Source organism: Mesoplodon mirus (assembly GCF_964341445.2).
Source record: "Mesoplodon mirus genome assembly, chromosome: 9".
Classification (NCBI taxonomy): Eukaryota; Metazoa; Chordata; class Mammalia; order Artiodactyla; family Ziphiidae; genus Mesoplodon; species Mesoplodon mirus.
Window position 1 is genome coordinate 26,070,929 of NC_138985.1, and position 26,045 is coordinate 26,096,973.

General features: G+C 40.6%; 1 protein-coding gene across 3 annotated transcripts in view; it reads left to right on the forward strand.

Annotated features, from left to right (window-relative positions):
* The window catches only part of SUGCT (succinyl-CoA:glutarate-CoA transferase), a 720,769-nt gene that overhangs the window by 575,194 nt on the left and 119,530 nt on the right, over positions 1-26,045 (forward strand). The window contains exon 14 of one of the 3 annotated variants that reach the window (XM_082631910.1): positions 20,643-20,692. The exons of the other annotated variants lie outside the window; for them this stretch is intronic. Coding sequence (XP_082488036.1) covers positions 20,643-20,665 — 23 coding nt within the window. The 3' untranslated portion in view covers positions 20,666-20,692. Of the gene's footprint in view, positions 1-20,642; positions 20,693-26,045 lie in introns of those variants that run through there. 3 annotated transcript variants of the gene reach the window in all.

The following is a 26,045-nucleotide window of genomic DNA, read 5'->3' on the forward strand; positions in this document are numbered from 1 at the left end:
AGAAGATGCATCATATCTCTCTTTGCCCAGCTTAAGTAATCTGGTGTTCTATGAGTCCCTGGTGAGTGGAGTAGTCAGTCAGTAGTTTTAGCTCACCATTGGATTAGTGACAGACGTGTCAGCACAGTGGGCACAGTCTACTAATTTGCTCATAATTAACTAAGGTAACCTGGTTGAGTGCTAAAACCTTCAACAAACCCACACTCACACACACAAGTTAACTCACTAAACCTACTGTGTCCCATACGTTATATGAAGCTCTGGTGTTAGGGTTGTATCCAGGACGGGCCCAGTCACTCATGGAGCTTACAGTGTGCCAGGGAATTTTTTTGTTATTCTGAATAATAAATTCAGAAAAGTGAGATGGGCGTTTCCATGGAGAACCAGAGGCAACAGCAGGATGGCCTGAAAGCACAGATGAGGGAGACCTCACCTAGAGCATGGGATCAGGAAAGGTGTCCCTGTGAATGAAATGTAAGCAGACACGTGACCTACGACCAGTTGTCAGCTGGGCCAAACTGGTGTGGGCTGAGGGAGGGACGGGGAGGTGCTGAGCGTGGTGCTGGAGGAGCTGAGAAAGGGCAGGAATGGAGATGACCCTGGAGAGGTAGCCAGAGGCCAGGAGAATAAGACCTCAGGCAGAGCTAATGATCACATTACAAACAGATCAAAATGTAAAGGAGACTATGCTGAGGTCTCAGGTCTCTACTATCTGGGGGTGAAGTGGGACCCAGAGGAGGAGATTGGGAGGAATCTCAAACCTGGCTTGGCAGGTGTTCTCACTGACTGCTTTTAGGTGTAATTTCTAAAATGCTTCTAACTCCATTGAAAATTTTTATAAAACTTCTAATGTCCTGAATTTTAAACTGTGAAATTGATAAAATTCTCATTTGTTAATTACGGAAGTAAGAAGGACATTGAAGGTCATACCACATTTCCTCAATAAGAGATGGGCCATCATATAAACATCACCTTATTTGTGATTTTAGTGGGAAGATCTTACACTAGTTATCACATTCCAAAGGACTGCCACTTTCCACTGAGCCATTCACCATTTGCATCTTCTTGTAATACCGCTGGCTGTTGGCCTTTTAGCCAGAAAGGAACACGTTTTCCTTCCGTGTACTGTGTAGATGCCAGAACGGCCTTGGTGCTGAGTTCCAAACTTCAAAGGATGTCACTGAAATAGAGTTTGATGCATACCTCTAGTTTCTCACCATAACCTTTTACCAGTACCTCCCCGTAAATGTGCATGGTGGTCATTTGATTCCAGCAGCACTTCTGGGGAGTATTTGAGTGGTGAGTGTGTCAGGGCTGTGAGAGGGAAGCCGTCTTCTATCATGCAAAATGATTTTAAATTGAATTACCCTTGCCTGCTGGTCCCTTGATCTGTGTTTTCAGAAAGCAGCTCTAAGTTCTTTTAAATAAAACTTTTCTTAAGTTTTTCCCCACAGTATTTTAATATTCGTATTTGGAACCTGCAACAATTTTTCACTAGTGGGCATTGGATACAGGAAGAACAGTCACCATTATGAATTAATGTAGCTTAAACCAAAGTATTCGAATATTGACATTTGGATTTTTATAGTGACTTTTTAAGAAGCTGAATGTACTTCTTTATTTGATTATCTAACATACTGTATTTCCGAATGTTTTGCAAGACTTTTTATAAGTGATGATCTAAGACACCTTTCTTTTGTAAAGCTCCTGAAGGGCAAAGATGCTGTCATTTTAACTCTAACCAGCACCCTCTGTACCAAGGAAGTACCTAACAGACATTTTCTGGATGATGGTTAGGATAAAAAACTACTAGATGAAAAATAACTAAAATGATGATTTGTGGCAATTTAAAGCAGTATGCATTTTTTTATGAACAGATTGACTACCTGCGGAAGCTATCTGAAAGAGATCTATTTTACTTCTTTAGTTTGTTTCTAGTTTGAAGTACATATACTAAATGGAGTGACCACCTAGTCTCTTGCATGGTTACAGATCTTCCTCTTCTGTGCTATACACGCCTTCAACTTTCCCTGTTACTTTTAGCTTTTTTCCCCCTTTACATAGAAAATTAGATGATGCTTCTGAAATCACAAATCCTCAAAGTTTAGTTAAATTTCGATAACGGATAACAGCAATGGGGAAAGCTGTCACAAATCTTACTAGGGAAAAAGACAAATTAAAGAGGCACAAAAGTTTCAGCTTATCTTCCTCCATAAAGTTTAAATATGTTGGTTCTCATAAGGAATTCTAAGTAAAACCAATCTGAGAGTGAAAGGTGAGATAAGTTATTTCTTCCAGGTAGAAAAATCTTTCAGATGACAACAGGAAGAGTGTGCAAAGTTTTCACATTGTGTATAGTGCATAATCTATGTTCTAGAAAGATCATACTCCTTCAGGGACCAGGCTAAGCTGTAAAAAAGAGGAAAGAGATGAAAAGAAGGGTCTATAGTCTGTCAACAGAATGAGAGAGAGTTGGCAGGGAAGTGGATTTTTGAATAGACTAGCCATGGTACTTCTCAAAGTCCTCAATTATTTTTAACTTGATTAAACCCTTAACCCATAGCAATGCCCTGAGAGTTAAATAAATCAGCATATTCTCAGGTGATTTGACAGAGTGCCTGCAGCCTTCCCTGGAAATCCCGTTCCCGTGAGGCGGGGTCATAGACATTGTTCAGTGAGAAATGAATAGCCAGAGTGACTTTCCTTCCTAGGAGAGCAGGGAGGAAACAGGAGGAGTGAATAGCATCCCCAGGAATGTCTTTCCATCAGGAACTGGAGAAGCCCTAAGAGCCAAGTTACCATCGCTGATATGACTTAGGGATCTCCATCAACGATGCTTATCTGTGCCATGAGGAAGAAATATTCCGTGAGAGCTGGACTTTGACGCTCAGGGAATTCACGTTCCTGTTACTCGGGACTGGGAAGGTGGCCAAGATCTCAGTTGTTCCTCTTCAACCATCTTCATCAACCTAGGTGCTAAGATAAGTGCATCTGACCAAAAGGCCGGAAACTCATGTTCCAAATCAGTCCTAAGTTATCAATGAAGTTCTGGGGTGCAGAGTTGTTTTCACTCTTAGAAATTCATATTTCTAAATATGGCTAAAGAATTTTCCTGGGTGCATACTTAATTGGACTTCTACATTGTTTGGGGTGTTTTCTCAAGTATCACTATGCAGAATGACCCTTGAGGTTAGAGGTGTATTTGACATCATCTGAGTAGACCACTGAATGTCACCTCAAACACAGAAATCAACACAAAATAAAAACAAAAATAAAAAGCCACAGGAAGCACAGGAAGAGTGGAAGTCTCAATGATGATAAAGCATTTTTTGTCATTTTCGTCTTAAAAGGTGGATCAGACATTTTCTGGGATCAATTCTTGAGTCCTTGCTGTATTCGCTGCTGCCAGCTTTCATTGGGTATCCAGAAAAGTCTTTTTCTGGATCTAATTTAAATACTGACTTTATGCTAGATTTTTAAAGAATAAATTAATTTAATGTAATTAAGCATGTAAACTGGCTGGAGAAGTAGAATCGGATACTATGTAATAGCTAAATACAAAAGGCTTGAAATTATCTTCCAGTTTGGACTTCCATGTTGTGGAATTAACTTGGATAATTAGGAAGTGACATTAACTTTGCCTCCAAGTGGGCTTCAGCCGGGAGGAGTTGCTTGACCTCATTGCCGGGTTTATTTAGGGTTGGAGAAGGGGTCATTTTAGTCCTCTCTGAGAGAGGAATGGCTTTGCTGTCCTCCAGCATTGCCAGGTAGGGACTCTGTGGTCCATGAAGAGATGACAAGTGGGCTGAGTCCCAGGGGAAAGTTGTTTTCTTTAAGTATGGTTCCTTAAGGTGTCAAGATTTACTCCTGTTAAGAAGACTTAGCCAGAGAAAATATCAGTAGAGTTAGCTATCTTCTTATTTCAAAGGATTATAGTTTAATTTTGAAGAGGCACACACTGTACTGTAAATATTAATAAGTGTTGGTGGAGGTGAAGAAATGGTAGTAAAAGGGTTAAATAAGAACCTTCAGATATTTTAACCTAACCAAGGGGTCATGTGCAATATCCCACTTATGCCATCACCTCCAAACCTTAAGGATTTATTTGGCATTGAGCTGGGTCTTGAAATTCATTGCTTATCTCCTTTTCAGCAGGAGCGAATGCTGTCTTCTCTGTGTTAGCTGTGTACCGACTTTTTTGGGACCGTATCCCCCTATAGTCATATCTTTATCTGGTATGGCATTAGCAGTCACCATGTCCCTGGGCTCATCCTTTGCGTAAGATTAGTACACGGCCTAGAGGGGGAGGGGTGAGGGGCCTTGAAATGCTCCCCAACGTGTCCTTCATCAGAGCATCATGTAAGTCACTGTGGCCACGTGACTCTCAGGGTGGGTGACCCGTTAGTCAAAACTACTCAGAACCCTGTGTCTGTTGAAAGTGTTCCAATGAACCCTAGACTCCAGCTTATTGCAAGAAGCCATATGCTTTTCAAGCAATTAAGAGAAAACCTAATTTTAATTAGATTAAAAATGAAAAAAAAAGGTAGTACAAGACATTTGGGGGATTTCAGAAGCGTGTATAGTGAGATAAAAGCATCAACAAGATGCTGCAGCCACAAAAAGCTAGAGAAATACTATCCCATATAGACTTAAAGAATATCCTCAACAGTTTACCTCCCATAAACTCTTCAGAAACTGCATTCTCTTGGTTGCTGGGCCTTCAAGTTGATACATGAACTTAAGTAACTGACTTCACCTTTTAGTGCCTCGTCTTGCTTTGATGAGATTGATTTTTGCATTCTTTCAGTTTAAAAGAAAAATGTAATTTACAATACTGCATATAAGGTATTTTGTGAATAGATTTTAATAGCTTCATTGCTGTGGAACATTCAAATTTGAAACAAGGGAATGTAAGTGAACATCTGTTGAGTAGTCCTCTCTCTCTCTCTCTCTCCCCACCCCCGAGCCCTTGATGCATACGATTTGTTTAATCTCTAGGAAGATCCAGTAAGCCGTACATTATTACGCCCATTTTACAGTTGAGAACATTGAGACTTGCTAAGTGTTGCAGCACCACTGGGAACCCAGATCTGAGTATCTCTGAAATCTGTTGTCTTTTTCCTATTTCCTACTGTCTCCTCAAGTTGAGCCCAAAAGGAAGGTTGAGCCACTTATTGAGTTTTTTATCTTACAACTTTAGTCTCTAGTCTAAAGGCTGATGAACATATTTTAAATGTTTTATTTAAAGAGGAGCTTGGAAATTTATTTAAGAATGTTAAAATTCAAGAATTTAAACTTTGATTGAGCCTCCATCCTTTGGGGATTAAGTTTGGTTTTAGTCTATTATTGTGTTTCTATGAAAAAAAAAAGCCATCAGAAAATATATTGTTAGGCCATTTCGATATTCTCAAGAGCATATAAGTGTAAACGCACCAAAACTTGTGGATTACATTTCCCTCAAGTTGTGCTGTTTTCACACATTAACAGAAAAGCAGTTTGAAAGTGGGGGGGGGGAGAAAAATATTTGCGGCATATATGCAGGTTTCAATCATCAAAAGACCCGTGACGTTAAGCGCCACGCTGACTTACCCAGATTTCTCATCTTTGCAGTGATCTTTTTGTGGCACTGGTATATGTGGGCAAATTTTTTCTTGCTCACTGGGGGCTGGTTTTATTTTCAAGTTAAAGCCAGTTCCCTTCAAGCAACTTTAATTAACCTGCAAACAGTGTTGTGCTGGTACAAGAACGTTACAGTGATATTTTTTCCAAGTGAGTGGTTGATACTATGGCCAGAGCAGGAATTTAAAAATTAGGGACTTCCCTGGCGGTCCAGTGGATAAGACTCAGTGCTTCTACTGCAGCGGGCACGGGTTTGGTCCCTGGCTGAGAAACTAAGATCCTGCATGCCACACGGTGCTGCCAAAAAAAAAAAAAAAAAAAAAAAAAAATTAGTGACAAATTCTGTACAATTCCACTTATATGAGGGACCTAGAGTAGTTAAAGTCATAGAGACAGAAAGTAGAAGTGTGGTTCCGCAGGTCTGGGTGGGGGAGGAATGGAGAGTTAGGGTTTAATGGGTGAAAAGTCTCAGTTGAGGAAGATGGAAAAGTTCTGGAGATGGATGGTGGCGATGGTCTCACAACAGTGTGAATGTACTTAATGCCCCTGAATTGCGCACATGAAAAAAGGTTGAAATGATAAATTTTGTGTTATATATATTACCGCAATAAAATATATGATTACTAGAAAAAATTAGCGAACTTCTATGCTGTTTTCCCATGTGCATGGGGCGTATATGTGTGGTGTAGAGAGGAGTGCATTTAGGCTCCGTCAGGGAGACCTGAGTACAAACTCAGCTCTGCCAGAAATGATTGGCGATACTAGGCCTTCCTGATCAGCCTTCCTGACCTGTCTCAGTGACATCTGTCTTCTCTGCAATATGGAGATCAAACACTGAAGATAATTACGATAATTAAATAACAATACATGCCAAGGACCCAGCAGGTAGGAGTAAGTGGAACACGTTGTAGATAATTAATAAACTCTCAGCAGTGTCTACAGTAGCCACAACTCTTGGGGGAAAATAAAACTAGCCACATTGTTAGTTATTTTTCAAACATGGGACATTGAAATAATCATGCATATTTCTCTAAGAAATACAGTAAAACAAATCATTCTTTCACTGAACATTTATCTAGTACCTACTCTGGGCCAAGTGCTGACTGACAAGGAGCTCGTCTAATGGGGCGTTTGACAGTGACCAATCAAATGAAGTGCAGTGGGGACCAGGGAACCCTGGACTGTCGCTGCCAGATCTGTGTGTAGGGCCAAACCAGCTTTGAGGCTCTTGGATAAATGTGTTGTACACAGCGTGTTCAGTGGAGACCACAGCAGTGTGAGAGCATCCTCCAGAAACAGCACTGTGCTAGACAGATCGTGCAGGTGAAAATGATTCAGAGACTACAGATGAGAACGTAACGGCTTGTTTAGGGGGAATGAGAGCAAGACCACAAAACGGTGCTGCATTTCCAAAATACACTCTGCACACACTACAGCTTCTTGACGTCCTCATAGTTGTCTCACCAAGAAATGACTCTCTTGTCCAACACCTTTGGGAAACTGCCTTAAACAAAGGTCCATGGATTTTCGTTACCTTGGCATTTCTCAGATCCATGAACGTTCTAAGATAGCTTGGAGTCTCCAAGAGGGAGATGTCATGTTTCCTGAAGTTACTTGACAGTGGTGCCCTTTTCTTTCCAGAGCTCTTACTCAGATCCCATGGAAAAGCATTTTGTAGGTCACTCCACTGAGCACGTGTGTCCCTTGGAGCCACATGGAACAGGTTGTAACAGTCATTCACTGGAGAAATTGGCTAGTTGACACTAACAAAAGGTTAGGGAAGCCAAAATAGAAAGCTGCCCATCTTCTGAGGATCAGAAGTTTTTCTTGTTTCTTAGCTCAAGGGACCAAGGGTCCTGAAGAATATCAGGAGGGGTTTCTTTCTCCTGTGAGGGCTTAACACCCATGAACACCGGGCAGGAGAGGGTCGGCCAGGAGCACGGCCACGGGGGTGTCTGGGTGGCTGAGTGTCTGTAGTGGGAGTGGGGCACCTTTACTTCAAGCTGGTGCAGCCTCCACCCGTGAGAGCCTTGTTCAAAGGCATTAAAAATGGAAATGGATTGAGGGCAACACCGAAGTGCAGATCAGGAACAGCTCACATGGTGATGCTCTTGCACTAGAAGCAAAAACTATCCTGGGATCTAAAGAAATCACTTAAGAAGAAAATGCTTCCTCTTCATTGAGCCTCAGGAAAGCTGCTTTAGTAGAATCCTGCACAATTGTTCGTACTCTAGCTTAGAAAATGGAGTTGATTAAGTGGAAGGAAATTTTTTAAATGTGACAAAGATGATGAGGTGATTAAGGGGTAGGGTTTAAGTAGCAAGATGTGGAGAATTTAAGATGTATGACTGAGTAGCAATGACAGTGGGGTGTATGATAGCTGCCTCTAAAGACCCAATTAATTGCCTAATGTGGCAGATGAGAAGAAATGGGCTTTAAGCACCAAAAGGGAAGCTTGAATTGAAGCCTATCAGGGAAACAGTATTTACCCGTAAGGGTGATTCGACTGCCATCACAGCGGAAGTCAGTGGAGTTATTTGGATAAAGATACAGGATGAAACTTTTCTTTCTTATATCCTGGTGTCAACATTTTTTTTTCCTTTAAAAAGGATGCCTATATTTCATGTTTCCTAGGGGCAGAAGTTGAAGAATAGAGCACGATATTTAATTTGCTCCAGGATGTTGTGAGATGGTAACACACTTAGGATTGCTTCAAGCCTCTACATGTGTTTTCCCTTAAGCTGAATTATAGTAATATCCTGGCTGGTAAGAATCATAGAAAATCTGTGCATTCTGTTACACTGTGTGTGGAGATATAGCTTATGGCGGAAAGCGTAGTAAGGATAGTTACCATCAAGGGCACTTGATGAAACTAGCAAACTCTCTGTGACTCTGCATTTAGGTGCTTTACCTATGTAGATGCTAATCTTCCTATGGACACTCTGAGAGAGACACTACCATCCCCATTTTACAGATGAGCAAACTGAGCCTCGGAGAGATCATGTAACCTGACCGAGGTCACACGACCCCAGTAAGTGGCAGTGAGTTTGCATTCAACTCTGAGTGACTCAAACATCCATGTCCTCTTGTTGCCTTCTGAAGGCCTCTTTGGTCATCGCTTTTATAAGCTTGTGACCAGTGGCTTAGCGTGTGAGGTGCTTCGCTTGTGATTGAGAGTTGGGTGGTCGCTAGGAGCATTACCCGCACTTAACCCAGGCAGGGCCATGGCTCGGCTTCACCAAGCAGCTTGGCCAGGGCGATGCAGGGAATGCAGCAGGCAGGGCTAGACGAAAAGGCAGTTGGTCCTAGCTCCCTGCGCATTCAGAGCGGGTGTATGGAGCAGCTCTGTCAGATCTCAGAAACAGCATCCAGATTTGATTATAACTTCTCTTTGTGGTCTTTGAAGCTTTTTGTTATTCCTTCCCTTGCCTCACGGAGTTCAGATCGATTTTCACATAAACAGAAACAATTCCTCCTTTCTGAGCACTTCATTGTTGGTGGCATTGTGGAATGTCCCAGGAAGGGGGAAATGGGGCCAATTATAAAGGAGAAATTTCTCTTCGGCTTGCATGTTTATACGAAAATGCCAAAGCCACCAGCTGTCACAATAGCAGGCCTCGGGTAAGCCCTCTTTCCAACTGTCCTGCAACACACATACAGCAGGGGGAGATAAATCCAGTAGACTCGATTAGAAGATGCAAAGTGGCATCCTGCATTCAAGAGTTTTACAGGAAATTGAGGAAATATGCACCTTGGTATCGTTTTTATTTCAGTAAGAAGTTCCCAAATGACAAGCATGGAAATGACAACTCAAATTTTAATTTCAACACCTAACCTCAGCTTACCACTGAAGAGCATTTTCCTTCAATAGAGAGAATGTAGATTGAAAAAAAATTAATTTCACATTCCTATTTATAGGACATTTGAGACAAACAGCCGTCCGTGTTGCTGTTACCTCATTCGCCTTTTTTAGCCATCACGACTGACTGCTTATGTCTTTTACATTCATGGAACGCATTTCAAACTTAAGGAATTCAGTTCCATAGCAGGACCTTAGCAGAGATGATATATATCATCTTGTTTGGCTATCTTTATAATGCTTTCTTCTTTTCTTAAAAAAAATATATAAACGGTATATTAAGACTGATGGAAAAACCAGATCTGACAGGAAGGTTAAAAAAAATAAGTTACTTAAACAATTCTTCTGGAATCATTCAAGAGAATAGGGTGGAGTAGACTTTAAAAACAAGACAATATAATCCTGAAGATTATATTTTTAAATGAAATTTAATTGGAGCCGTTTCACTGAATTGAACCGGTAAGGCCTTTACCCTGTCAACACTTCCCGTGGAAGTAACCCCAGTCCTATTTCCTCCCTCTGTGGCCTGGAGTTGAAGGTGAGCTGTCAATTTCTTGGACATGAGCAAGATTACAGCTGGGACTCTCACCCAGCTCTTTAAAGCAGACCACAGGTTGTGGCAGCATGTTCTTCCGGAGGAGAGAACTTATTATTCCAGTTTTATTTATTTTTAAAAACTTTTATTGGAGTGTAGTTGATTTACGATGTTGTGTTAGTTTCTGCTGTACAGCAAAGCAAATCAGTTATACATATACATATATCCACTCTTTTTTAGATTCTTTTCCCATATAGGTCATTACAAAGTATTAAGTAGAGTTCCCTGTGCTACGCAGTAGGTTCTTATTAGCTATCTTTTTACATATAGTAGTGTGTAGATGTCGGTCCCAATCTCCCAATTTATCCCTTCTCCCCTTTCCTCCCTAGTAACCATAAGTTTGTTTTCTACATATATGGCTCTATTTCTGTTTTGTAGATATATTATTCTTTGTGCTTATGGTAGCTCAAGTTATACTCAGAATGGCACCAAGGTTTTCCTCAGTATCTTTTGCCTGTGTATAGCAGTAGGGTCCCTGAGTCCTCAGAAAGTGTAAGTGACAGCTTACTCCATACTTGACATTTGAGATCCATGAGTTTTAATTAATGTCCCTTCATTTGCAGTGAATTACAGACAGTTTTCTTTCTGTTCTATTTTCCTACATCTTGAATTGTGAAATTTTCCAGTAAGTCCAAAAAAAACAAAAGAGGTGTCATTTAAACACACTGGTCTTAAATCAAACCAAAGCTACAGGAACTCCAAACCAAAGGTAGCCATTCCAGTTGAAATACCAAGATGCTCTCTATGACACTGGATTCTTTTCATTAAAAAACAAAACAAAACTGAACCCAACTTTGCTTGAAGATGATCCTTGGGCTCTTTGCATTCCGTCATCCCTCAAACCCTGTGCCTGGGATCCAGAGTTGGATACAGATGCTTTCAGGGGCAGGATGTTTTAAAAAAGAAAACAAAAACCGTGTGTCTCCCCTGAAATAGAAAATAACTTACTTTTAGGCCTTCATATCATCTATTTGAATATTTGAGCCAAAAGAAAAATTAACTTTAGATAAAATCAGAGATTTCCAAACCAATGTAAAAAGCAACTTTGACTCCAGTTTATCATTGGTTTCCATTGTCTTTATTTAAAGGAGCACAGGAGGTAATAACAAAGAAGACTAAAGAAAGGCAAATAAAGGGGAAAAAAAACGAATTCATGAGGGAAAAATAGAGTGGATACACATATTTGAACAGTTTCTGAAATGGTCTAAATCTTTCACTTCTGTCAACCAGTGCACCTTCTCTTATATGCAGGGAAATGCTCTGACAACCCAGCCTCTTCCAGTGCTTTTCCTGAATATCAAGCATCACCCTCTAAGTTTTCAGCCATGTATTTTCTTTGGACCTCTCTTCTTTACCCTTATTAGATACTTCACATATATGAATGGGAATGTCAACATTTAAACTTTCGTGTGAGGTGGGAAAAAGGGAGAAGTTTATCTCAGTGCTCTTCTATTTAAACACATGGAACTCTGTTATAACTTTGTATCTTTGCAGTGTAATATATGGTTGAAATCTAAAAGGCGGTTGAAACCATGACCCCCCAAAAAGTGTAGAAAAAGCAATCTATACCATCCACAGACAAACTCTGGTGCCGATCCTGGTGTTACAACAAAATTCAGTTTTATATTTTTACATTATAGGTATTAATGCCTATTGGGTTTTTTTCTCCCCCCAAATCTACATTTCTGTGAATACTAAGGTCAATTTACTTTTGTTTTTCTAATAAAAATGTAAATCTCAATATGTTAGTGAGAATTAAGCCTTTGAAACATATTTTTCCCCCTATAACACTCTATTAGGACTACTGATTATTTGAAAATCTGTCAGTTTTTTAAATATCTTTTTAAATTTTTTTAATTTTTAAAAATTTTATTTTATTTTGGAGTATATTTGATTTACAATGTTGTGTTAGTTTCAGGTGTACAACAAAGTGATTTAGTCATACATATATATATATATCTATTCTTTTTCAGATTCTTTTCCCATATAGGTCATTAGAGAGTATTAAGTAGAGTTTCCTGTGCTATACAGTACCTCCTTGTTGATTATCTGTTTTTTTTTGTTGTTTTTTTTTTTCTTTTTGCGGTATGCGGGCCTCTCACTGTTGTGGCCTCTCCCGTTGCGGAGCACAGGCTCCGGATGCGCAGGCCCAGCGGCCATGGCTCACGGGCCCAGCCGCTCCGCGGCATATGGGATCCTCCCAGACCGGGGCACGAACCCGCATCCCCTGCATCGGCAGGCGGACTCTCAACCACTGCGCCACCAGGGAGGCCCATGATTATCTGTTTTATATATAGTAGTGTGTGTATGTCAATCCCAACCTCCTAATTTATCCCTCCCCCACCGACCCTTTGGTAACCATAAGTTTGTTTTCTATGTCTGTGAGTCTGTTTCTGTTTTGTACATAAGTTCATTTGTATCATTTTCTTAGATTCCACATATAAGTGATATCCTGGGATATTTGTCTTTGTCTGGAAAATCTGTCCGTTTTAGACTTTAGTGGATATACATACTTTTATTGGATATACATATATACATATACATATTTTTAATAGAAGTAATCCAATCCTATACTTCTGGCTAATATACCCAATTTGAAGTGTATGTGTATTTATGTGACGTATTTGAAAGTGTTGTGTTAAATATTTTAAGTATTATGCAAATGTCAGTTATTGTTGTTATTATATATACGAGGTCTACTTTGTGCCGGGGAAAATTTAGTTATGTTAGCTGGAGACAACGGACTGGGCATAGTAGTGTAGGCATGAAAACTGGAGTCTGTACTTAAGGGAGACCTTATTTTAATAATGATCATTGTATAATAGCAACATCTCTACCACTAAAGTAAGAAATGTTTGAATATGTATTGTCTGCCTTATTTACTTATTAGGTGCTTTTGAAAATGTTTCAGTGAGTTAAGACCTTTAAGTCTTTATTTTGCAAAGAGAAAAGTTCACCTAAACGATAGGGGTAAAAACAAATAGATTAGTAGAAATTAACCTATCTTTTTTGTTTTTAATAACATAGATGGTCTCTTCGTAGAATTTTCTAGTAAAAAGTATAATATTGATTCCTCTACTTGGAAAAAAAAAACCCTCCTTATATACTTCCATACACACAAGATGTGCATCTAGAATGTAAATCATGTGTTTTGTTTTGTTTTTTTAACTCACAAATAACCTGTGTATGTTTATTTACTTTTTATTTTTTCTTATTAGTCATCCATTTTATACACATCAGTGTATACATGTCAATCCCAATCTCCCAATTCATCACACCACATGTGTTATAAAAGAGAATTATATAATCATGTGTTATAAAAGAAAAGTGTATGGTATTCCTAAGCCTTAGCACTCCAAAAACTATCTTAATGGTGCATTTTGAAAAATGCCATTAATCCGAAGGATCGCTCATTGATCCCTGGGTCTTATATCAAACCACAGAGCAGAGTGACAGGGTTGGTCGCCCTAGCAGGATAGAGCAGCCCAATGATGTAAGAACTTGGACCTGGACACATTCACTGGTGTGGGTCAGCGGAATGGCAGGGGACAGCCTGTCCACGGGCAATGAAGAGCATGCCAACCCATCAGGAGGGACATGATAACTGGTAAATACGGTGTCGATTTACCAAGAGATGGCAAGGGGCCCTGAGAAAACACAGAAACAGAGATTGTAGGTTCAAGGAACATCACAGAACCCTAGCAAACAGTATGCAGTGGACCTTAGGTAGATCCTTCTGCTTGGCAAGGCCTCAGCCACAGGGCTGGAGCTCAGGAGCAGAACTCAAATCCTGGCATAAGAAGGAAGAAGGCAAGAGCAAGGTGGAATCATCGATTTTCCCAGATTCTGGAAGGACAAGGTGGCCAGAACGGTTTTAAGGACAGAACGAAGCTCCCGGGGAGAAGGCAGAAACTACTCTTCAGAACTTGAGCAAAAGGCAAGACTTGGGCTTCCCTGGTGGCGCAGTGGTTGAGAGTCCACCCGCCGATGCAGGGGACACGGGTTCGTGCCCTGGTCCGGGAGGATCCCACATGCCGCGGAGCGGCTGGGCCCGTGAGCCATGGCCACTGAGCCTGCGCGTCCGGAGCCTGTGCTCCGCAGTGGGAGAGGCCACAGCAGTGAGAGGCCCGCGTACCACCAAAAAAAAAAAAAAAAAAAAGGCAAGACTTGGCTTCAGGACAAAGTCGAGCAAGTGATGGGTGCAGCACGCAGTGAGGACTGGACCAGCTCTGCATCTTCTGAGCACAGTCCCCAGAGTTTGCAGAAGTGGGGGAAGAGGATCAAGGGACAGAAAGCCAAGCAGAACATCACCCAGAACCTGCTTCCAGCTCATCCTGAGCGTTCTCCTCTCTGTTCAGTAGAGTTCAGAGGCACTGGCCTCTAGCTGCTTAACAAGCTATTACTCAGAACTTCCTCAGCTTCAGTGGAAGAGGCAGAAACTGCTCCTGGAGGGATCGCGGCAGTCAGTGCAGGAGTTCAAGGCTGTTTCCTGCACCCTGAACCAGTCCCCAGGAGTTTCCTGGGGTCCTTAATAGCCACCTGGACAAGAGTGGCTTCTCTCTGAAGGATGTCAAGGTGAAGTTTTAGCTTTCCTAGGCCACTCTACGGGAGTCATCTTTTGACCAGAGGGCAAAGCCACCCAGAAATCTGTTCAGTTTATTTGGATAGCTAGATGCCAACAACCAATATGTTTTAAAGAACCCATACACCACCCTATCTTTCTGTCGTCATTTCTAGGAAGTGTTCAATATGACCAAGACCGAATGGTGCTCTTTAAAAGAATATTTGCTATGAAGACCACGCTGGATGCTTAAAAACCGAGCCCTACAGTTTATTTACTTTCAAATAATGTTGCGTTTGCCATATTACAATCCAAACACCTTCACGTTCATTATGTTTTATGCTGCTGGTGACACATTCATAATACCCCTAATCTGTTTATGACATTCCTTTTGTATGTAAATGCCTAATCATGCATCCAAACAAACATCAGCACCCTGCACTGTCAGACTACTGCACAGTGTACCTTGATGGGGGAGGCATGTGTGACAAATTGTTCTTTAAGGAGAGAGCAGCCAGCAGAGGGAGGACCTTGAACTCACGTCCTGCCCTGGGCAAGTTTATTAGACATCTCGGATACAGTGGTTAACTTAGCAAGGCATATGCCTCCGGAGGACAGAGCTGAGACTGTGAGATGTTATAGGGTAGGGAATTGGGCTCAAAATAAGGACAAACTTTTTACTTGTGGAGCCGTAAAGAAAAAGGGACGAGGGGAGTGTAGAATTCCTGGACAGATAGTGAACATGGCAGTAAGTGTAGAGTTCAATCAAAGCAGACAGTGGGTGGGGCCTTAGCGGGAATGTTATATTTAAGTATAGAGTAGAGAATTGACCTAAATGGCTTTTAAAGTGAGTGAATTTTCCATTTTGTAATCTGAATTTTTTGCCTGATTCCCTGCTGTGTAGTAGGCTGAACAGTAGTCCCCAAACATGCCCATGTCCTAATTCCTGGAACGTGTGAATGTTACTTTATATGGCAAAAAGGACTTTGCAGATGTGATTCAGTTAAGGATCTTGAGTTAGGGAGATTATCCTGGAATATCCTCAGGATAGTTTTATAAGAGGGAGTCAGGAGGGATTGGAGTCAGAGGAGACGATGTGATGGTGGAAGCAGAGGTTGGAGGGATGTGCTTTGAAGATGAAGGAATGGGCCACAAGCCAAGGAATGCAGGCCGCCACTAGAAGCTGGAAAAGGCTCTGCTAGAGCCTCCAGAAAGAACGTAGCTCTGCCCACACCTTGACCTTACCCTGATGAGGCTCATTTCAGACTTCTGACCTCCAGAAATGTAAGAAAATAAATTTGGGTTGTTTTAAGCCACTCATTTTGAGATCGTTTGTTACAGTGACAACAGGAAACGAATATACCTACCTTCCTCTAGACTGCGTTTGGAATTTTATTTGAGCTCTAAACAAGCTAGCCAAGGCCAAAATGCATACATCAGTGAAAGAAATATAGCCGTCTCACTCTCCTCCCCCAATACCAGTTGTAGGTTCTTAGATTGAGCCTTATGTAAAGTTACTCCTTTATAATGGAATTTTTCCTTTTTAATTTACTTATGTGTTGGAATGACTTCTATGCATGTGTAATTAAATCCAAACTTCTTAGTATGATGATCAAGCCTGCTATTTGCCCAATCTGTTTCCTTCCTGAACCCCTTTTCCTTAAAGCACCGTGCTCCTTTGCCTCTGTTATTTTGCACGTGTTGTTTCCTCTGTAGTGAATGGCTTTTATATTCTGTTTTGTCTAGATAACTTCTACTCGTCTCCATCAGGATTATGTTTAGCTATATCAGAGACCCCAGATAACAACATTATTAAATAGAACTTTAATTCTCTCCTGTGACAATTCAGAAGACGACAGTTAGGCACTGGTGTGGCATCTCAGCTCTGGGATGTCCACAGGAAATCAGGCTTCTTCCAGCTCATTGCTGTGCCTCCCCTACAGTATGTCTTAGTCTTCATAGTACAAGATAGTGTTTAGAGCTCCAGCCATCACATCTATATTCCAGGCAGAAAGATGGAGGAAAGCACAAAGAGGAAAAGGAGCACATTCCAGCTGTCTTCTGGGGGAAGGTTCCTGAGAGCTATCAAATTATACCTCTACTCACATACATTAACAAGTACTTAGTCACTTGGAAAGAGGCTGGGTAATGTAGTTTTTATCTTGGGGTGAGGGGTGGCATTGACCATACTAAAAACCAGGTACTCTGTTTCTGTGGAAGAAAGAAAGGGATATTAATTGACAACAAACTATTATCTGTCTCACTATCACTTAAAACTCAGATTATGTGGTTCCTGTTCTGAGAAGATGTTCCTAACCCCAACTGTGTTAGTTGTCCCTGCTCTGTGCTCCCATACATCCTGTGAATACTTTCCCTGCGTCAAATGCCTGTGTTACCTTGGCTGTCTCTCACATGGGAATGTGAACGATTTGAGGCAGGAACTCTGTTTTTGTCACTGTATTGCCTAGCAAAGTAGCTATTAAAATTTATTTATATTGAGCGAATGAATAAATTAACCCCAGAGTTTTCAGATGGCAGCATCCCAGAAATTTTGAGATTTGAGGAGATACTTTAATTTAAGCTGTACTGTATTTTATGCTCTTAAAATAGTTTTGCAGCAATTCCTAGGAAATTATTTAATAGAGTGTACATCCAAACATATAGCCAATGTAGCCGTGTGTGTGTATTTTATGATTCTAAAAGTTAGAATTCTGCATATGACAAGACATACAGTAGTACCCCCTTATCTGTTTCACTTTCCACAGTTTCAGTTACCTGCAGTCAACCGAAGTCGATAAATATCAAATGAAAAATTCTAGAAATAAATAATTCATACTTATTTGGGTTGTTTTTTGTTTTTTGGCTCACCGTGCAGCATGTGGGATCTTAGTTCCCTGACCTGGGGTTGAACCCGTGCCCCCTGTAGTGGAAGCGTGGAGTCTTAACCACTGAACTGCCAGGGAGTTCCCTGCACAATTGATATGTTTTAAACTGAATGCTAGTCTATGAGTAGAGTGATGAAATCTCGTGCCATCCTGCTTCATCCTGCCCGGGATGTGACTCACCCCTTTGTCCAGCGTATCCTGCTCCGTACTTGGTAGCGTCTTGGTTATCAGATCCACTGTCCTCGTATTGTAGTGCTTTTGTTCAAGTGACCCTTAGTTTACTTAATAATGGCCCCAAAGCACAAGCGTGTGATGCTGGCAATTCGGATATGCCAAAGAGAAAGCCTAAAGTGCTTCCTTTAAGTGAAAAGTTCAAAGTTCTCGAATTAATAAGAAAAAAAAAGGTTCGTTGAGGTTGCTAAGATCTACAGTAAGAGTGAATCTTTTATTCATGAAATTGTGCAGGAAAAAGAAATTCTTGCTAGTTTTTCTGTCACACCTCAAACTGCAAAATTTATGGCCACAATTAAGGTAGAAAAGGGATTCAATTTGTACAATAAGACATTTTGAGAGAGACTACTTTCGCATAACTTTTATTACAGTATGTTGTTATAATCGTTCTATTTTATCATTATTGTTTTTTTTAAGTGTAAATTTTTTTTAATTTATTTATTTAATTATCTATTTTATTTTTGGCTGTGTTGGGTCTTCAATGCCACGCACAGGCCTTTCTTTAGTTGTGGCACCCGGGGGTCTTTCACCGCGTTGGCCTCTCCTGCTGTGGAGCACAGGCTCCAGGCGTGCGGGCCTCAGCAGCCGTGGCACTCAGGTTCAGCAGTTGTGTCTCACGGGCTCCAGAGTGCAGGCTCAGCAGTTGCAACACACAAGCTCAGTTGCTCTGCGGCGCGTGGGATCCTCCCGGACCAGGGCTCGAACCCACGCGCTCCGCCTTGGCGTGTGGATTCTCAACCACTGCGCCACCAGGGAAGCCCTCTTATTATTGTTAATCTCTTATTGTGCCCAATTTATAAATTAAACTTTATCATAGGTATGTATGTATAGGGAAAAAACATAATATACATCGGGTTTGGTACTGTCTGAGGTTTGAGGCATCCATTGGGGGTCTTGGAACTTATCCCCCATGGAGAAGGGGGTGGTGATACTATACTTAGATTTCCTTTACATTCCCACTCACTTTTCCCTGTAAAGATAGTTTAGAAAAAAATGTGATCAAGGGAAGTTTATGTCAGTTTAATCCATTAAAATGCAGCAGATTGCATGTGGACCCTAATCTGTATTAATGTAACCAAATTATGTAGGTAACTGTAACACTATCCAGTTAAGAGGTAGACTGATAAATTTATTGAGTAAAAATCTGTTGAGTGATAAAAATACATAATTTTGTTTCTAGCGATCTTTCTTCTGATATCCCTCTTTTCTGAAATGTGCTTTAACAGTGTCATGAGATCATAAATACTAGAAAGGTACTATGGTCTGGAGAAATCTAGAATCCTGTAGCACTCTTTCAGCTCAAACAACTAGTTTGACCCTAGTAAGATTAAGATTAGATGGGACAGTAGAAGTGTCATTATTGTCCTCAGTATATAGGTCTTCATTTTTCTTAAGGATACTCTTTTGATCATTAACAGATATTTATCATCTACTGAAGAAATAAAATACACCAGACTTGAAAGTCAATGTAATAAAAAAAAAAAGACATGATACTTGCTCTTAAAAACTTGTAATCTAGTGGGCCTCCCTGGTGGCGCAGTGGTTGAGAGTCCACCTGACGATGCAGGAGACGGGGGTTCGTGCCCCGGTCCGGGAGGATCCCACATGCTGCGGAGCGGCTGGGCCCGTGAGCCCTGGCCGCTGAGCCTGCGAGTCCGGAGCCTGTGCTCCGCAGCGGGAGAGGCCATAACAGAGAGGCCCGCGTACTGCAAAAAAGAAAGAAAGAAACAACTTGTAATCTAGTAGGGAAGAGAGATTTTATTGAAAATGGTAATGTGTTACAGTAGCTATCAACTGAGGTTAACTGAGGGAATGACTGAATGACCATAAGAATCCGGGAGACCATTTTTTAGGGTATTCTATGGAATTCTTTTGTCAATTACCTGTTCATATGTTTCCACGATCCCCTACCTCAAGAATTGTTAGAGTACAGTTAATTAGCAGAGTATTTTTCAACTTGCTCCTTAAAATTAGGGTGACCATATGTTCTAGTTTGCCTGGGACTGTCTCAATGTACGCCTGTTGTCTCAGCATGATTATTAGTAGTGCTCATTTCACTCCCTGGAGTCGGCCGTACATAGCCTGCTTCTCCATCCTCAGCACGATGTCGGTCCCCTCACTTCTCCCTTCTTCCTCCCTTTCCACACCAAAAGCATGTAAGACTAGGGAAGAGGGCAACTTACTCTTCCTGAAAGCTCAGTTTCTGGCTGTGGTTCGGATTTTCCTGTTACCACCTGCTGAGTATTAGCCCATACTCAAGCCTTGCAGATTGTTTCAAGTTCCTGTGGTTTGTAGATAAAAGCCTTTATTCTTCGGAGGAAAACGTGCTTCTGGTTTAAAAAAAAGATTTCCATGTTTGAGTTCACAAAAAACATTTCTTTAAATTACTATTAGATCATCCAGCACTGGATAGATATGCTTTTTCCAAATTCAGTAATTCGATCTACTGTAATTAATTTAGCTTTTGGCCTTTAAAAATCTTTTCCCCCCCCCGAGGGAATGAGTTATTGTACAGAGGTGAATATCCTGTATAGATTTATCAATCGATGGACGATAGATAAATCACCAGAGCTTATCCTTTTTGATAATCCTTTTGAAGTGTTTTTCTTATTCGATGAAATTTTATAAAATGACTAAATGCTTGCTTGGCTTTCTTAATTAATGTGGTTTGAATAAAATGAAAAATTTTCTGTTTTTATAATCATTAAGAATGCTAATTATTATGTTTTAAATAAGTGATGTCTTCATAGACTTAGGAGGCATATGTGGTTGTTTGTCCTTTTGCTATAATCTTAAATTAGTGCTTTTTAAAATTAGCATATTGTTCTTACTTTAATGCTTCAAACAGTCCCTCTTTTGCCCTCATGAATTGTTTCTTCCTATCTGCTGCAGGTTCAAAAACAACTTCAGTATAGTGATCAGAACTGTAAATAAAATCCAGGTAAATGAAACTATGATGGGGAAAATCTGTGGGTTTTTATGACATCACTTTTGGCTGCGCAGAGACTTTTTTCCTTGCTTTTTGTCTGTGTTCCAGGTAGTTAAGTTTGTAGAATAGTTGACCTCTAGATAAGTAAAGTGTTTTTGTAATTCCATTTGAAAATTAGTGTGGAAAATTAAGGTGTGCACCCCTATGGAGAAAGTTGAGGTCAAGTAATTCATTCCTGAAGCTGTGCGGTCATAAAGATTCACATATGGGGCTCAGAACTACTATTAACCAATCAAATTGCTCCCAGAGGGGTGCTCACTTCCTAGGTCAACTCTTAAAACACTCCACATAGCCATTGTAGTCTTCCAAATACTTGCTTGGTGGATGGACAGAGAAACAGGAAATCAGAGTGAAAATGGATGCTATAAATCTGTTTTGTACAGAAATGTGTTGAACAACTTTTAGTGAGGGCAAATGTACTACATTAGATTTTAGGATTCCACAATACTGCCTAATTCATCTGGGAAACGAAATCTTTCTTTTGTTACACTTGGGTTTTTTTTTTTTCCCCTAATTTAAGACTCACCAAAATTGTGTAAAGTTTGTGATTATTTCAGAGTTTTGGAAATCAGTCTTCCTTCCCTTTTATCAAAGGTTACAAAACAATCCTTCCACAAGTCACAGGGGTGATAAGGAGTTCTATAAAGTAGATTTAAATTATCTAGTGAATGCCCAAACATTATTGTTGCCAAAAGAATGCCTTCAAAAGTAGCAGGCAAAACAAAAACTGAAAGATTTGCTCTAATTTATATAAAAGAGAGCTCAATAAGTACAACAATATATTACATATTATAAATATCATATTTATATATATTATAAGTATTATATGAAGTTAAGATGATTCACAAATACTATATAGATTATTTAATATATATCTGTGTGTATATGTGTGTGTGTGTGTGTGTGTGTGTGTGTGTGTGTTGCCTTTTAGGAATAGATGTTAAACATTAACCCTAAAAGTTTCCCAGATGCCAGTTGTTCCAGGAAATTAATTTGGCATTTTCTCATCTCATTATAGAGATGGGGAGACAGCTGATCATGTGGATTTTTGGTACAGTTTGGTTTTTTAGATGCTCACATAGAACCTGTAGGTCAAAGACACTGTCTTGCCCAAATGCAATTAAATTTCCTAACAATTATTTCTGGTGTTGATGGTATTTGAATACAGATTATAAAACCTTGAAAAGACTTCTGGGTTTTGATTTTATGTTGGTTTTTCCTACAAATTTCATACTTTCAATTACCCCAAATACTGCAATTGTGAAATATAACAACTAAGGCATTTTGGCAAAAAACACAAATTTGTCCTGATCCTCAAGATGTTAAGTATCTTGAATTTTCGTGGTCATTAGTGTTCTCCTGTTAGTAACATTCAGGAAAGAAGGGAGGAAAAGTTAAATAAAATGGTTCACAGCTTTTAAATTGCAAGACAATTTGGTGCTTCAAATGGACCAAATGCTTGCTTTGGGAAAATGCGTATTTCACATATTTCACAATTTGATACTTATTTTTGGTAACAGCTTGCCATACCATGCAATTTCTTTTTTTAAAATTAATTAATTAATTAATTTTATTTTTGGCTCTGTTGGGTCTTCACTGCTGTGCACAGGCTTTCTCTAGTTGTGGTGAGCAGGGGCTACTCTTCATTGCAGTGCATGGCCTTCTCATTGTGGTGGCTTCTCTTGTTGCGGAGCATGGGCTCCAGGCGCACAGGCTTTAGTAGTTGTGGCACTCGGGCTTAGTAGTTGTGGCTTGTGGGCTCTAGAGCGCAGGCTCTGTAGTTGTGGCGCACAGGCTTAGTTGCTCCGTGGCATGTGGGATCTTTCTGGACCAGGGCTCGAACCCGTGTCTCCTGCATTGGCGGGTGGATTCTTAACCACTGAGCCACCAGGGAAGTCCCATACCATGCAATTTCAACTGTGGTATTACTGGGGTTTGTTTCTGCAAGGAAGAGATAGCAAAAGCAAACAGAAAAAAAACCCAAAAACATTTATTTAATAGCTATAAGAGTTGCCTGAATACCTCTGAAGGTTTTGAAAATAACCTACTTTACCATCAATAACCATTAATGTAACTTGTACTAAAAGGAGGTGGTCTTAAGGGCCAGCACATTCTAATGAGCTGTGCTCATAATGAGTGGGGTGTCCTTGGTCCAATTACATACCTGACTTACAAGTAGGTGTAACCACTGACTTATACCTGAAGGCTTTGGCAGGACATGGAGTCCCAGTTTCTCTTCCTGAAAAGCGAACATCCACAAGCATTCTCAGTTGACAATACTAAGAGTTACATCTCTATGCTAATAGTTACTATGCATTGAGTACTCTCTGTCAGACACTGGATCAGATGCTTAACATACACTATTTAAAAAATATTCTTTCATCTTGCAAGGTAGATACTATTTTCTTTGCTTTAGGGATTCGGAAACCAGGGTTCAGATTAAGGATATGTTTAAGGTCACACAGCTGGTGAGGTGCAGGACCAGTATTCCAACTGAAGTGAGTCTGATTCTGTAATCACTGCACTGTACCAACCTTTTGCTTTCCTTTTCCAGTGGGGAGAATCTGGTCTGAATTTAGACAGATGCACTTTATCCCTTCCGAGGGCAAGCCGAAGATATTAAACTGTGTCCGGCTTAAGTGTAAAGTAAGTGGATTATCTCTGTACTTTATCCCGTCTCATGAAAGTATAAATAAGCCAGTATAGGTGCAGTCTTCCCAGTTCCTTTAAAGAAGCAGCAACATAGAATCAAGTCATCATATAATGTCAGAGGGAGGTGCTTGATACATATTTTGAACACAGATGAGACTTTCAGAAATGGTTCAGCTTCTGGAATTGTTACTGCACTTCTTTTCCTGGTTCTAAAGTTTCTGTTCTGAAGACTCTATTCAGTTGAGATATACTGTCCTTCAGACCAGTAATTTCCTGACCACTCACCTGAGCCCCGCCCACCATGAACCTTTGCCAGTCTCCTGCCGGGCCATATTGCAGTTTTCAAGGAGGTGCCCAGCGGTTGCCTTCATCCTGTTCTGTCAAAGTCAGCCGTGGAATCCAGGTCTTATATTCTATGCCCAGAATCTGCTACTGATTCACATCAGGGCCTTTGAATCAGTTTTTCCTTTTCACTATGCCTCAGTTTCTCAATTATCAAAATAAGGAAAAAACTAAAAAAAAACACTTTTTTTTTCTGAAGGGAGAACTTAGCCTTGGAGTGAGAGAATTTTTGAGTTTTTTTAGGACTTAAGCCCAAGTTTATTACATCATTACTTTTTATTTTTCTCATTTTTATGGTTATTTCTCTTTAACTGGCATATGATTCTTTCAAATCATGAGAAAAATCTTCTTGGATTTGAGTTTTCATATTCTTCTGGAAGTTTCCAGTTATTAATTGGTTACTGTTACTTTTTCAGAACTTAGAGGCAACATTTCATATCAATGTTATTTTCTGTATATTATTTTAGTTTTGAATGTCAGCACCTCTATCTGGAAGGGAAAGTCGAAGCAGAAAAGTTTTGGGCTCAGCTCGAAAATGCAGTGTGCTAAATCAAACACTTGCCGATACATGTAAGGTGTAAACTAAAGGTGATCAGTTTCTAGCACGCTGGCTCTTTTCCATCCCATGCCTGTGCCGGACATTGCTAATCGATCCTGGGTTCTTTCTTACCAAACATAGGGGCCATTTGGCTTTAAAGAACCTTTCTTTGCACAGGGCTCAAACAATCATTTGGAGTTGGCATGCAGGGTAAAATCCATTTGCCATTCGTGGAACCATGCTCTGTGTAATAAACACCAAGGTAAACAGATTTTCCTCCTCAGGGAGCACTCCGAAACCTTAATGAAAAGATACTTTGTAGTAGAGTAGAAATCCACTGAGAAGGCCCTAAAGTTCTTAAAAGTTCTTGAAGGGTGTCATGGGGAGCTCATCTGTGGAAAATACCTTGTGAAGAAATGAAGTTTTGAGTTAAAAATCTCACTAGCAGAGGCAAGGATAAGGAAGTATTTGCTTTTCCACTGTAGATGGCTTTTTGTTACACTTCATCGGGACAGGTTGCTTGGATTCACGCTCACCAAACACTCACAGATCTCATATCCTTGTGCCTGGACCCAGATATTCATCTCTAGGGATTGGTCCTACTTATTTTTTTTTTTCTCCTGAGCTTGAACACAAAGGCACATATGGAAGTGTGCATCAGATGGGGCGCCGTTACCTTTTCCACGAACATCAGGAGTACTCCTTAGGAAGTGGTAAAATTAACCCCTTAACATTCTTGTTAAGTCTTAGAGTAAAAAGACATCAGATCCAAAACTAATAGCTATATCCCTATCTGTGTCTCCTTGGTGGGATTTCTTTTCGTATCCATTGGCTTTGTGTTTGTCATCTTTTAATCTAAGTATGAGTAGTATTACATTTCAGTGACACTTCTTGTTAACTTGAGAGGAAGAATGACCAAGTGGCTTGAAGTAGTCTAAGCAACCAGGAGCTGCACTAGGGGGCGCCCTCTTCCAGGAGTCCCGACGTTGCCCTGGGCCTGGGGAGAGCTGTGTGTGCCTGTTGCTGGATGCAAAGGTTGGACTATCCCATAAGGTCTTTAATCATTTCCTTGGGGGCCTTTGTTCTTCTCAAGGCTCTTTTGGTTACAAGAAACAGACACGCACTTAAGTTGCCTCACGGGAAGCAGGATTTATTGAAAGTTTGTGCGTGGGAGAAGCTGAATGACCAGCTTCAGCAAGGGCAGAAGCTGAGCTGTAGCACCCTGGCATCTCTGTCTCTCTGAATCATCATGCCCTCACCCTCCTCTCCCTTTCCCACCTGGCTTCCTCTGTGCATCCGTAGTCACTCTCCACTCATAAATCCAGCAGATGGCCACCCCAGCTCCGCCTACCACTACCTGTTAGTTGCAAGGCTTAGTTTCCCACCTCTGATTCCACAGAGAGGACTTTAGACCACTTATCTTTTCCAAGCCGACCCACTGATCATAATGTCACACAGACGGAGACCCCTTAGCTCCCCTTGAGTCAGGGCTCTATTGGTTTAATCAGCTATGGCCAGAGGTTGCAGAATCAGACCATACACATCATAGCTGCCTCTGCAGCCTCTTCAGGATACCAGTGCTCCCAGCGCCCTTACAGGTATGAGGATAGAATGACCAAGGCCAGAATTAGAATCGTAAGAATCAATTGGATTTGCCTGGGGAAGAGTGTAACAGTACAGGAGCCAGCCGCTTCCAAAGCTGGCTCCAGAGGGTTGACAGTAGGTTTAAAGTTACGTTTAGAAATTTAGACCATGTGAAATTTACATCCATCTT